General features: G+C 32.8%; 1 protein-coding gene across 1 annotated transcript; it reads right to left on the bottom strand.

Annotated features, from left to right (window-relative positions):
• Nucleotides 1-6: 6 nt before the first annotated feature.
• LOC108379097 (uncharacterized) lies at nucleotides 7-11,802 on the bottom strand (the record flags this gene model as incomplete). The annotated part of the gene is made up of 3 exons (XM_017635417.1): nucleotides 11,552-11,802; nucleotides 11,047-11,380; nucleotides 7-318 (listed from the first exon to the last, which is right to left on the bottom strand). Coding segments are annotated over exons 2-3 (448 nt in total), but the record flags the coding sequence as incomplete, so codon positions are not given.
• Nucleotides 11,803-12,805: the final 1,003 nt, after the last annotated feature.

Genomic DNA, 12,805 nt, shown 5'->3' on the forward strand with positions numbered 1-12,805 from the left:
TCTTGCTAACGCTCGATTCTTTTATGCAATAGTAACTGCCCACATTTAGGTATGATATCTCCAATAGATAGAGCATACTGCCAAATGGTCGTTGCGGATCGCCGGTATCAAATGTTTTCACTTCGTGTGCCGGCGTATTAGGCGTAACTTTCCAGAGCAATGGTTCATTGGCCTCACAACGTATTGTATAATTTGTATTCATTTCGAGCGTTACATATTCCATTAGCGGTGTAATTAACGGTGCACCATATTCGACGGCATAATTACGCCGGAAGTTATCGTCGCCATCAGCATTATTGGCAGGTGTTGGATGTGGCGCTGAAAAGAATTCGGTATTTTATTAATAACAATATTCGAGCACTTGTTGCAAATTTTAGGAATTTAAACAGAAAATAGCAAAGTTAATATACACTAGGTGACAAATGAAAGTGTACATCTTGTTCTTATAAAATATTCACAATTATTTTCATGAACTATTTTTTTGCATTCATTACATATTTATGAAAATATAGTTAATTCTACACATAAACCATATAAATGAATGTTTGACACCTTATATAAAATTCGCAAAAATGAAAAAAAAAATTGTTAAAATTTTAAGCTTTTTATTCAGAATTTGCGACTATGCCTTTTTGTGGCCCATTCAATTTGTTTTTTGTCTAATGAAGTGCAAGTTTCAAAAACTCAACACCAGATTTTGTAAATTGCACTTTTTATATAAAAAAAAAAACGCAAAAGCAGTCTCAAAAAAAAAATTCTCAAAAATCAACGATATTTTTAGCCGATTGAAACTTGCACCTCATTAGATTAAACTTGAATGAGCTACAAAACGCCATACTCGAAAATTTTCTAGAATTTCTGAATAAAATGTTGAAAATTTTTATGAGCATTTTTGGAATTTTTATGAACTTTATTTGAAGTGTGAAACTTTGATTTATATGGTTTATATTATAGAATTTAACGGTAGAAGTTTTAATTTATATTTCGCATTTTTCCTACTTTTAGTCAATGAAATTCTTTGAACTAAATAAATTGCGGCGCCTCAAGTGATCCAAGTGCCTGGGCGCATGCATTCCACTACATTGAAAATGAAATAAATTTTAATAAAATCACTTGAAAGCCACAAAAAGGCTGACAGACAACGAAAATCGGATGCGCACAATTAAGTTCGGTCGCCAGTGGCGCCAAAGTCCAATATTCTATTTGCTTACAAAGAATTTTATCACTTGTGGTGTATGGTGAGAAGAAGACGTAGGACGTAGCACTCAATTAAATTCGGTTGCCATACCACGTGCGAAGCAATGAACCGAAGCAGTGTTGCCGTTTTGGTAGAATTCGACCAAATGTTGTAGAATATTTTAAAAAATTTTTAATTTTTAATTTTTTTAATTTTCTGAAGTGGAAAAATTTCCAATATTCAGATATAAAATTCATGAAAATGTTCTTTGCCGTACTATTCTCAATAACACAAATATTTAGAATTTTAATATTCTGATATATAAATAAACCAGGTGAAAACCCGGATTATTCGATTGTAAATATTCGTTTTACTCGATATTCAAAAAATCAGGATTTCCAAAAACCACATAAAAATATTTAAAAAACAAGTAATTCTTAGCAAAAAAAAACCGACCTGAAAAAAAATATATAAACATATATATATTTCATTATCCAATGATCGGATCTAAACCAAATTAGTATGGGACCACCTCTGAGACACTACTTTGCAAAAAGAATTATCGAAATCGGTTGACGTGGTCCAAAGTTATGCGGTAACATACATATAAAAAAAATATATATATATTCCGACGAACTGATAACCTCCTCCTTTTTTGGATGTCGGTTAAAAACCGATTGAAACCGGTTTGAAAAAACGTGGTCAATGAACCTAAGCACACCCCTTTTCTGTTAATCAGTTCTGGTCGGTTTTTCAATTGGTCTACATAACTTTTCAAGGTGGCAGTTGGTATCAATTTTGGCCAGGAGCAGCGCTTCATCAAAAAACGAGCTCTCGCTTCTAGTCAAACCGGGTGCGTTATAGCCCAATGCCTAAATATGTAAGTTGGAAAAAGCCGTTTCTAAATTCACAATCTGATTTCAGGCAGAAATAATTTTCCTGAATAGTTCGGGAGAATCTAAATCCGCTGAGAGAAAGCGGGATGATTTAGAATTGGGCTGATTGTCAATCTTGCTTTTGCCACCATTTATGAAACTTTTGGTAGAACTCTGGTAGATTTTGTGTGATCATTTTGGTAGAAAAATATTTTTAATGCGGCAACACTGAACTGAAGTTGAACTTCTGCTGTGGAAGTGATACATTGAACACAAACAATCTGAGGACTTGTTAAGAAAAATCATCATTCCATCTTAATTGGATTAATTCATTGACATTTACTTAGCAGGTAGGCTAAATAAAACTAATCCTGAATTGCCACGTGTACATCGTCTATCCTACTATTTTCATGTTCTTTTAATTTGTTTTAAATGTACATACATGGTTTACGAATAAATCACAGCATATTAGCAGCATCTCAGTACATCGCTGCTAAAATCCTTATACCTAAACGTCTTGCAAAGGCCGGGCAGAAGCATCAAAAATGTTTCACCGTCTCATCCTCTACAAGGCAGGAAGTTCAATGGGTTTATCATGTATACCGCGCACAGTCAAGTGTTTGTGTCACGAGAAATGGCCAGTCAGCAATTGCACAAGTTGTCTGCAATCCCATCTGCTCAATGACAGCACACACCTATTTAGCTAAACTTTCTAAGGTTGAGAGGAACAGGTCCTGACGGCAGCTTCGATGGCCGACGATAACTCTCTCATATCTGGACTTAGTTTTTTTTTTTTTTTGGATTTCCACCTACATACATTAATATTGAGAGGAACTAAAGGAATGTAACATGCAGCAATTTAAGGTTAGAACTTAGACTAAGGCTAATAGCCTATTTCCACCAAAGGCTTAACTGCAGTTAAGAGCTCAGAAAAGTTCAAGTAATTCCAACATGGGGTGATCGGAAAGGTTTTTTTTTCTTAAGTACTGCTTTTTTCCTTTCGTTTGCTTCTACTTAATAGGTGGAATCACCCCCTTCGTTTTTCATACGGCATAAACTGCAGTTAAGGCTTGGTGGAAATCAATTATAAGACAAGTGCAAAAGTACCACGATTACGAATAGCACTAAGACGACGATGAATACGAAGTCATGAAGGCGATAACGATAACGATCACGAAGACGAAAACGGAGATTAAGCGAACGAAGGCAAAGGCGAATACGATGATGAATACGAAGTACGACGAAGAATACGAACATGAAGCGGATGAAAAAGAAGAAGGCGGAGCGCGATTGCGAAGACGAATATAAGGACTGAGGCTAAAGCTAAGAAGAAGACTATGATGAAGAGGGATGATTGGAAAAGAGCACGAATACGAAATCAAATACGAAGGCGATTACGATGTCGTATAGTAAGACGAAACAATACTGAGTGCTGTTTTATGCAGACGTTGTTTTTTGTTAGCTCCGACAAGAATAAAACTACGACGAATACGTATACTTATAATAGAACTTAAGCTAATATTAAGAATAATACAGATTTCTGAAATATGAAACCAACTAGTAATGAATCGGCCATACTCTGCGAATTCAATGAGCAATGATCGTTTCGTACACTCTTCTTCGAATGCCTGAGCTTCGACGACATTTATGTTCTTAGAGGAACTCTAACGGACAACGGCTTCGCCTAGATTCCCTAGATGGAGGTAGACATTCAGCTCTACCTTTCGGAGGTACATTGCTGTCTATCTCCCTTCAAGGCGCGACGGGGAGTTGGTATGCAATATTTTGCCCTACTATTTAGTTACTGATTTTTTTGTAGCATATTCACTCAACCACATAAATTCTAGCTGTTGCTATACAATTGTCAATCGCACTTGTCAAAGTGCCAAATATTTACTTAGTTGTTATCACTTTTACTATGGAATCAATGAAACGCGTGACTTGACTTTTAAAGAAGTCTATTATTTTTGTGTACTTATGTACATGCGTAAGTCCACTGTATATGCGCAAATGCGATTTTCTGTAAGCTTGCTTCTTCAATTAATTTTTACCGCACTTGCCTTTTTATTCTGAATTGTGTTCCTTCACTTTAACAAAATTTTATCACCAGGCTAAAATACAAATAAATGAGGTTCGCATTGCGTTTTTTATTTATTTAATTTCTTTGGGAATGCACTCAACCTGCAAAGATCGAACATTGATTGAGCTGTGGTACGTGTTTAAATTCACAAAGAAGAAGAAAAAGACGATACAAAAATTGGTGTTGACTTTTTGATAACCCATCAATGAATGATTCAAGTCAATTGCATATGCATAAATTGATTTTTAGACACGTCACGGTTACAAGATTTAAATCAAAGTTTTCGGCTTGAGTACTGGGCATACTTATGTAGATGGAGGTGAATACATGACTTAGGTACATTACCGTTTTTTTGTTATTTTTTGATTTTAAGCGCTTATCCAAGCTGCTTTCTAGCTGTTGATTCCAAATATGTATATTAGACCGTTACACCTTACAAGCAAACTAAAACAAAGTTCACCGTACACCCCTCAGTATAAAGTATTTTTGCAAGGCAATTTGGATTTTTTTTTTGCCGAACGTTCGGTAATATAAACATTTTTTAAAATAGTTCTACTGGAATAATCGAAATACTTAAATTTACTGGCATTAGGGTGATGCCTACGTCCAGGTAATTGGCTCAATGCAGTTTGAAACATAAAAATGTTCTCCCCGAGACAAGAACATCGATGTAGCGTACTTAAAGATCCGACTATAAATCCCGAATATATTTCGAAAAATTTAAAAAGACGATCCCTACTTTCGGTAAGAAAATTTGTCTTTTGTTCGAAATTGCCTTGCAAAAAAACTTACGATTCTAAGATGTATGGCGAGCTTTCTTTTGTGGTACGGTCTAATGGACATATATTAGGGTGGTCCATAAAAATCTCAACACCAGGGGCACGCCTTTCTTTTATTCCACGTACGAAACAAACACATCCATAAAAATTTCAAATTTTTTTTTATTGAAATCGACAAAATTCTACAAAATTTTTGCTTTGACCAGCTATAACTCGGCGGGTTTATAAATTTAACTAAATAAGTTTCGATAATATTTCAAAATTTATCAGATTTCAAGTCAAAATTTTGTAAAATTTTTGCGATTAAAAAAAAAACAAAATTTTTCCAACATCAGGGGCACACCTTTCTTTTATTCCATGTACGAAATAAACATATCCACGAAAATTTCAAAATTTTTTTTTTTTGAAATCGTAAAAATTCTACAAAATTTTTGCTTTGACCAGCTATAACTCGAGTTTATGAATTTAACTAAATAAGTTTCGCTGATATTTCAAAATTTATCAGATTTCAAGTCAAAATTTTGTAAAGCTTTTGCGATTAAAAAAAACAAAATTTTTCCAAATCCTGGTAGCGAACTGAAATTTTTGTCTAAGCCTTAATTTTATACGTAGAAATATGCTTTTAGAGATTTTCCTAAAAGTTCTAATAAATCATGAAATAGCTCAGAACACACATTTCTGGAAAATTCGCAATTAAGGCATTTTAAGTTCACAACAACGGCTTGTGACTTTCCATAAAGTCCAATTTTACAACGAAGGGAGTCAACAAGAAGTATCAGTTCTGTTAAATGATGTCAAAAATCAGTTTTGTTGTGTCCCGTAGGATAAACTTGTAACAAGTCAACGGGGCGTAAGAGTAATTCTTCAGTTGACTAAGATTGGTGGTCAATATTCTCGTTCGTTAAGTGAAGAGCATTTTCACAAATTCACAAACGAAACAAAAAAAAAATGCTTTGGAACTTAGCTTAGTAAAATAAATGTGCAAAATCGGACAATAACCACGCCTACCACCCATGTAAAGGTAGTTTGCAAAAATACATAAACTGCGATAAAATAAGATAATAAATTTTTGGAAAATTGGCGTAAACCCGCCCACTTATGATTACATATGTAGATCTCGGTCACCGATCCACCAAATTTCTACAAAAACTTGACACAGTTGTTTACCTTGGTACAACATATTCAAAAAATCGGACATCGCATATAACGGTAATTTAGAGAAATACGAAATCTTCGACAAAACTGTAACTTTTGAAGCTAATTTACTCAAAATTTATATGTTTGCAATAATTCTTTAGCAAAAAATACGAGTATAACAAATATTTGGAAAGTGGGCGTGACATCACTTTTATTAATTTGTTATTTTGTAATTTATTGATCAACAAATTTTAAATCTTAACAATGGCCTCGTTTAAAAGAAGAGGCCTAGTTTTGAATTAACGTATGTATGTATGTATGAATGTATGTACATTATGTTGAGCTAATAAGCATGCCGGATACAATCTCGAAATAATTTTTTTTTTTTTTATTTACGTATTGCATGCGCGTAATAGTATTTACTATATACCAAATGCATACTTGGAGCACAATGACTTTGAACAAATGCGCTGAATTGAATTTATTTTTAGACATGCAACGCAGCTAAAAAGACGCTGAAAAATAAGGAAACGAATAAAAATAGAAAAATAATTAAGAGCAAAATATAAAGCTAAGCTGATAATATGTATGTATATGTACTCGTATTACTGAGTTTATTTTTAATCGCAACGAATTTTGAAATTATAGAAAAGCCAGTCAGCGACACAAGGAGCAAAATGATAAGAAGACTAATGCGACTTTAATTTAAATTAAGTTTAATTAAACAAAAATGCAAATCCGGAGTAAAATTTTTATGAAATTTTAAAATTTCGAAAAAAAAAATAATTACGGATAGTCAAAGAAGAATTTGTGCTCAATCGAATTAATAGTCATCGAGTCAATAAAGTTTAGACGACTAGACATATACATTTGATTTTTCATACGATATAATAGCCAATTTCCACCAACGCTAAATTGCAGTTAAGAGTTGACAAGAGGTGATTGGCACGTTTTATTTCTTAATTTTTGTCCTTTTTCTTTCGTTTGCTTATTCTTAATATGAGTAACTGCTTTTACGAATAGGCATAAACTGCAGTTAAGGATTTGTGGAAATAAACTATAAGGATATAAAGCAATGATAGCCAGCTATTTCTTCCAAGAATAAATATCTACAAGAAAAACAAAAACAACAACAATAAAACTTTCTACAGTCGCACTACATGAAAGCGGCGTGGAATTCTCCCGCCGTTGTCTTTATTGGCTGGTTGTCTATATAAATTTCTTATTTTTCTTTAGTATGCAATACTTTATTTAACTGATAGTGTCTACTCGCCCCTATCACTTTGACTTCTACTGATGTAAACAAACAATTGAATTTTTAATTAAAGAAAAAAAAAACATGGCAATTAACCCAGCGAACGAATAAAACTTAGCTTGGCTTGTGTGAGCGTTACTCTGTACTCTGGCAGAGACCAGAGGCAAAAGCAAAGAGTCTTGGCTTCGGCCAAAACAAAATTTTTTTTTCGAAATTTCCTTGCAAAAACACTTTAGACTTAGGGTTGTACGGTTGAGTTTTCTTTGTTTGTTTGCAAGGTGGTACGGTGTAATGCACAGGTAGATATTTAGTTCAGTAGCAAGCTAGTTTTAGTGAGGTTCAAGCGCGACAAGTGTTGTAACGCAGGAACCGTGAACACGTTGCAGTTTTGGTTTAGTTCTGCACGCGAACAAAATGTAATGTAACAAAATAGCCAAACGGGAACAAAAGTATTGAGAGCAGTTTCAACGGGAGCATCGTTGAGATCGTTTACCATTAGGGTGAGCTGTGCTTTTATGGAAAAAATTTTCATTTTCTGTTCAAGAAAATTTCGTGTCTTAAGTCTTTCGTTGACTTTGACTTTGTATAACTATGATGCAGTGCTTTTTTGATTTTTTTTTAATATTCAAATATTTCAAACTAATGTTACGCTATGTGTAAAATTGTGTTCTCGCTTCCTTTCTTCGCGGATAGTTCAGAGAAAATTTGTTCCCGTTTCGTTCTCTGTCAGAAAGTTGCTTTAGTTCCCAAATTGCCCTCCAAGAGAAAGTTCCTTAGACTTTTGTTGCCGGTTTGTTCTTTGCCAAAACGTTCCAGAGACTTTTGTTCCCATTTTTTTTTCTTAGAAATGTTTCCGAAAGTATTGTTCGCATTTTGTGCTCTTTGGAAACGTTCTACAGGGTTTTTTGTTCTTATCTAATTCCCATTGACAACGTTTTTTCTCATTTCGTTTTTGTTGTTGAAGCGTTCTTGAGAACAAAACTACGAGCAAAATCGTAACATTATCCATAGCAATGCGCCCATAAAATACATACATACATATGTATGAAAATAAAAAGGCGTAATTTTTTTCGAAACCCCATAAAAAAATACATAAAATTTCCAGCTGATCGGAATAAGGGAATTGGGGTTTATTTTTGACCTTTCGGCAGGCCGGACAAAACAAAAAACTATTTTAGAGAGCTCTATTTTTGTGGTTTACTGGGTAATTGCGCAATCGTAAGTCGCTCTTCCAACACTAAGTTATTTATTTTGCAAACATTGATTAGTGAATGTCTGCCATATAACAACTTGCACATATGTATGTACGAGTACATACAAACGGTGGCAAGTAATTAATAAGTGTGCGCACAAGTAGCAACAGCTACTCACTTATCAATTGCCCTAAGGAACGCTTTAAAAGTCCCTAAAGCTAATAACAATACAATAAAAATTTGCATAAGCAGCGAAATATGGAGCTGAGTGAATTGTGAATTAAAAAAAAAAAAAAAAATGGTGAAGCAATAAATTCTAGAATATTAAAAAAAAAAACAATTGTATATGAAAAACGAGCTTAATCAGCACAACAAAAAACATACTCGTGTCCGAATGCAATCAGCGATTGTACGCATGTTTGTATGTATGTACATATGTATGGACTCGTAGACATATCATTGTTGAAACACATTTTAATGCTTTTTTTTTTGCGCCACACACAATAAATTCTTGCGGGAATTATACATAAAGTAAAAGGTCATCCATTGGACTCGCAAGAAACAAGTGTAAATTTTGAGATAATTATTGTATTTATTGTGCTTAGGCGCTTTCACACTATTTATTAAGTCATACATACATAAAATAACACAGCAATATTTGAAAAAACGCAGAGCCGCTATCAACAAAGCATATTTCAAAAGTGTCTGCTACTAAATACATAAGTATATATGTTTGTATGTGAGTTTTTTATTGTTTCTTGAACTACCAGCAACACTCCACTCCCCTCTAATGGGACAAAAATCTCAGCATAATATCATTACATAAATTAATTTTTTGTTAAGTGATTTAGATGATGTGATCTGGCGCCTCTGATAAATCGGCAATTGCTAAGAATACATAAACAAATACTTACATAGATACTATGTAACTATGTCTGAATTTACGTACATACATATGTACATGGGGCGTTCCATACCAAAATGGACGGAGTTCACACTTCATGTGTTTGATTTATTTAAAATTTTTAGGGTTGATAGACAAACATAAATAATAAATAAATATGTAATTTTTGAGCTTGATTAATGCATTTTTAAAAACTTTACAGCACAAAAACAAAAACAAATCGATTTTATAGTTTTCCAAATATCTTGAGAACGGAGGGAGTAAAAATTAAAAAAAAAAAATCTCACATACACACATCAAAATTCTCAATAAAAGGAAATATTAAAAAAATACATTTTCTTGAAAATATGCCATCTCAAAAAAAATTTAAAAATATCGCAATGGTAGCTCTGAGCATATATTTAAGTATAGCATTACGGTGTGCACTCTACAATAATTTGAGTTATGCATTTTTTTCTACACCGAAGTTGAGTAAAATGAGTACATTACAAATTTACAAATTTTTTTAATTTTTTTTTAGAATTTATATGAGTATGCAGTTTTATAGCCCATTAAATTTTAGTATCATAATGTGCAAGTTTTAAGCGATTGTAAAACTGACGCTAATTTTTTTTAATTTTCTTTGAAAACGGTTTTGTGCATTTTCTTCCATAAGAAAATAAATGCAAAAAGCCGTCAGCATAAAAAATATTAAAAATCAACGCAATTTTGCAACGACTGCTTGAAACCAGTGTTGCCGTTGAGACTTTTCAGAATGTCGCAAAAAAGAGCATGGTTCTGTTAACATTTCCTAAAAAAAAATCTCCGAAAAGGGGCAAAAGTTGTATATAATTTTGAAAAACGGAAATTTGTCAAGCTAAAGAAATTTAGCAAGTTATCGATATTTATTGAATTATCATTAACGAAATTTATCGAGCTATCCTAATGCATCGAGTTCTTTCAACTTACGGAGTTATCGATAGTTATTGATCTACTGAAATTGGTCGATTGTTGATGCAATTTTCAAAATATATCGATCTATCAAAATTTCAAGGTTATAAAAGTTTATCGAATTATCACTACTTATCAGATTTTATAGAAATATAGTTATAGAAATTTTTCAATAGCATTCGAAAAATATGGAGCTGTTAAAATTAAAAATTTATAAAGGTATCCAAAGGTATATATGTATTTACATTTTTGAGTTATCGAAATTTATCGTGCTCTTGAATTTTACAGTTATCGAAATTAGTCGATTTATCGAATTTTGTTGAGTTATCGGATTTTAGTGTTTTTAAAATTGGTCGAGCTATCGACATGTATCAAATCATTAAATTGATGGATAAACTGGAATGTATCGGGTCAATTCCAAGTCCTGCCCAAGTCCTCCAAATACCTTCAAGGATATAAAAAATTGTAGTCACGTTTTAGTTCCAAAGCAAAAGATTTTCCGTTAAGTTACTTTGTACCTTATAAGTTTAGCTACGTGTTAAGTTAGAAAAACTCACCAAAGACTCTTAAAAACTAGAAAAACGGTCGAATTTCGACAGTAACTGGAAAGTATAATTTTACTATCTCACAAGTCGCTTTAAGGTAATCGTCTACTCATTTTAAAATAATTTCGTTTATGTAATTTGCTATGTTTTAACAAATTTAAATTTACTCACCTGCTTCAATGCTGCATATAGCGAGTAATCGTAGCAACAACAACACTATACATATACTCGCATTACTCAGTCCGCTGCCGTGCCGCCAAGTGGATATGTGTGTTGTTGTTGTTGGTGTTGTGTGTGGAAGTTTCATCTTAATTTCAAATTTGTTGCAATTATTAAACAATTTATATTTATAACTAAGACTATGCACTACGCAAGCAATCGTATCTACTACTTGCTGCTGCGTCACTTTCTCACTTTCTTAGCACAATTATTACTTTGTTTGTGGTTTGCCATGCATACTCGTACAAACAAGCAACGATATATCACATCTTAAAACCACTGAGATCTGTAAATTGAATAGAAATTTCATTTACATACATACATTTTAATTAAATCACTTTCAAATGCTACAACAACAACAATGAAACAATGTTAAACAATATAAAATAATTAAATTTGTATGCATTTCGGTGCGTATAAAAATTAAAAATATTATTTTCGTAGAAACATTTTCTACAAATCAGTTATGCAAGCACTTTTTGTTAGCATTTTTTTTTGGATTTTTAAATATGCAATTATTTTTAATCCATTCTTAAACGAAAGTTGCGCGTTTTTAATCGCTTCGCTCCGTACGTGACCAAGTCATTTTAACGACTACTTACATATGTGTAGTATTTGTTTTCAATCAAATTTTGTGTAAACAACAAACAAGAGCAGCAAAAAAATTTTATAATTTTATCACATAATTGTTTTTATGCTCTCTTCTTTCATTTATGTAGGAGTCCATGTTCGAATGCGCGCGCGTTGATAAAAAAAAAACTCACATACATACATCCATACGTGGTTATGTACATATGTATGCAACAATTGATTAAACATATCGAGTGGAAAGATATGAAAAAAAAAATTGTTGCTTTTGTTGGCGCAAGGATTGTTGTTGTGTTGCTGTTGTTAATGCTTTTCTTCAAACTTAGCGGGTTTATCTGAAAAGAAAAGAAGAGAAACGAAGGGTTTTATTGTATTTATTTGTGTACAAACAATGCTTTATCTATAAGAAATTAAAAGTGTAAAAAAAACATATACATATTTTACTTATCTTTAAATTGTTTACTATACATATTAAAACACTTTTTTCTTGATCTCAAAATTTCTCTGGCTAATTCTCAATTAATGCTGAGTTTGAAACCGAAAATAGCCGAGCACAGTGTCATGTCCTTATATCACTATTGGGTATATTTATGCTTTACGTAAACTAACTTTAGAAAGAAGAATTATACAGGGAATGCGGAACATCGGAGACGATTACGAAGATAAAAACGAATGCGAAGACAAATTTGAAAACAAACACGAAGAGTAGTACGAAGTCGAAGGCAAATTTGAAGACGAACACGAATACAAAAACGATAAAAGGGTCGAATACGAAGACAATTTTAAAGTCGAATACGAGTACTAAATACGAGGACCTCACTTATATAAGAACTTTCGCGTNGGTCGAATACGAAGACAATTTTAAAGTCGAATACGAGTACTAAATACGAGGACCTCACTTATATAAGAACTTTCGCGTTCGTATTCAAATTTGTCTTCGACTTCATGCTACTCTTCGTGTTTTTCTTCAAATGTCTCATCGGATTCATATTTGTATTCTTCTACGTATTTGTTTCCGGGGCTGAGCATTTGTCTTCGTATTCTTTTTGGTACCTACTATTAACCTTCGAAGTAATTTTGGTATTTGTATCTATTCACCTTCGTCACCATGTGTTCGTCTATG

This window comes from Rhagoletis zephyria, unplaced genomic scaffold (genome assembly GCF_001687245.7).
Source record: "Rhagoletis zephyria isolate East Lansing unplaced genomic scaffold, Rhagoletis_zephyria_1.1 Rzeph_scaffold_15585, whole genome shotgun sequence".
Taxonomy (NCBI): Eukaryota; Metazoa; Arthropoda; class Insecta; order Diptera; family Tephritidae; genus Rhagoletis; species Rhagoletis zephyria.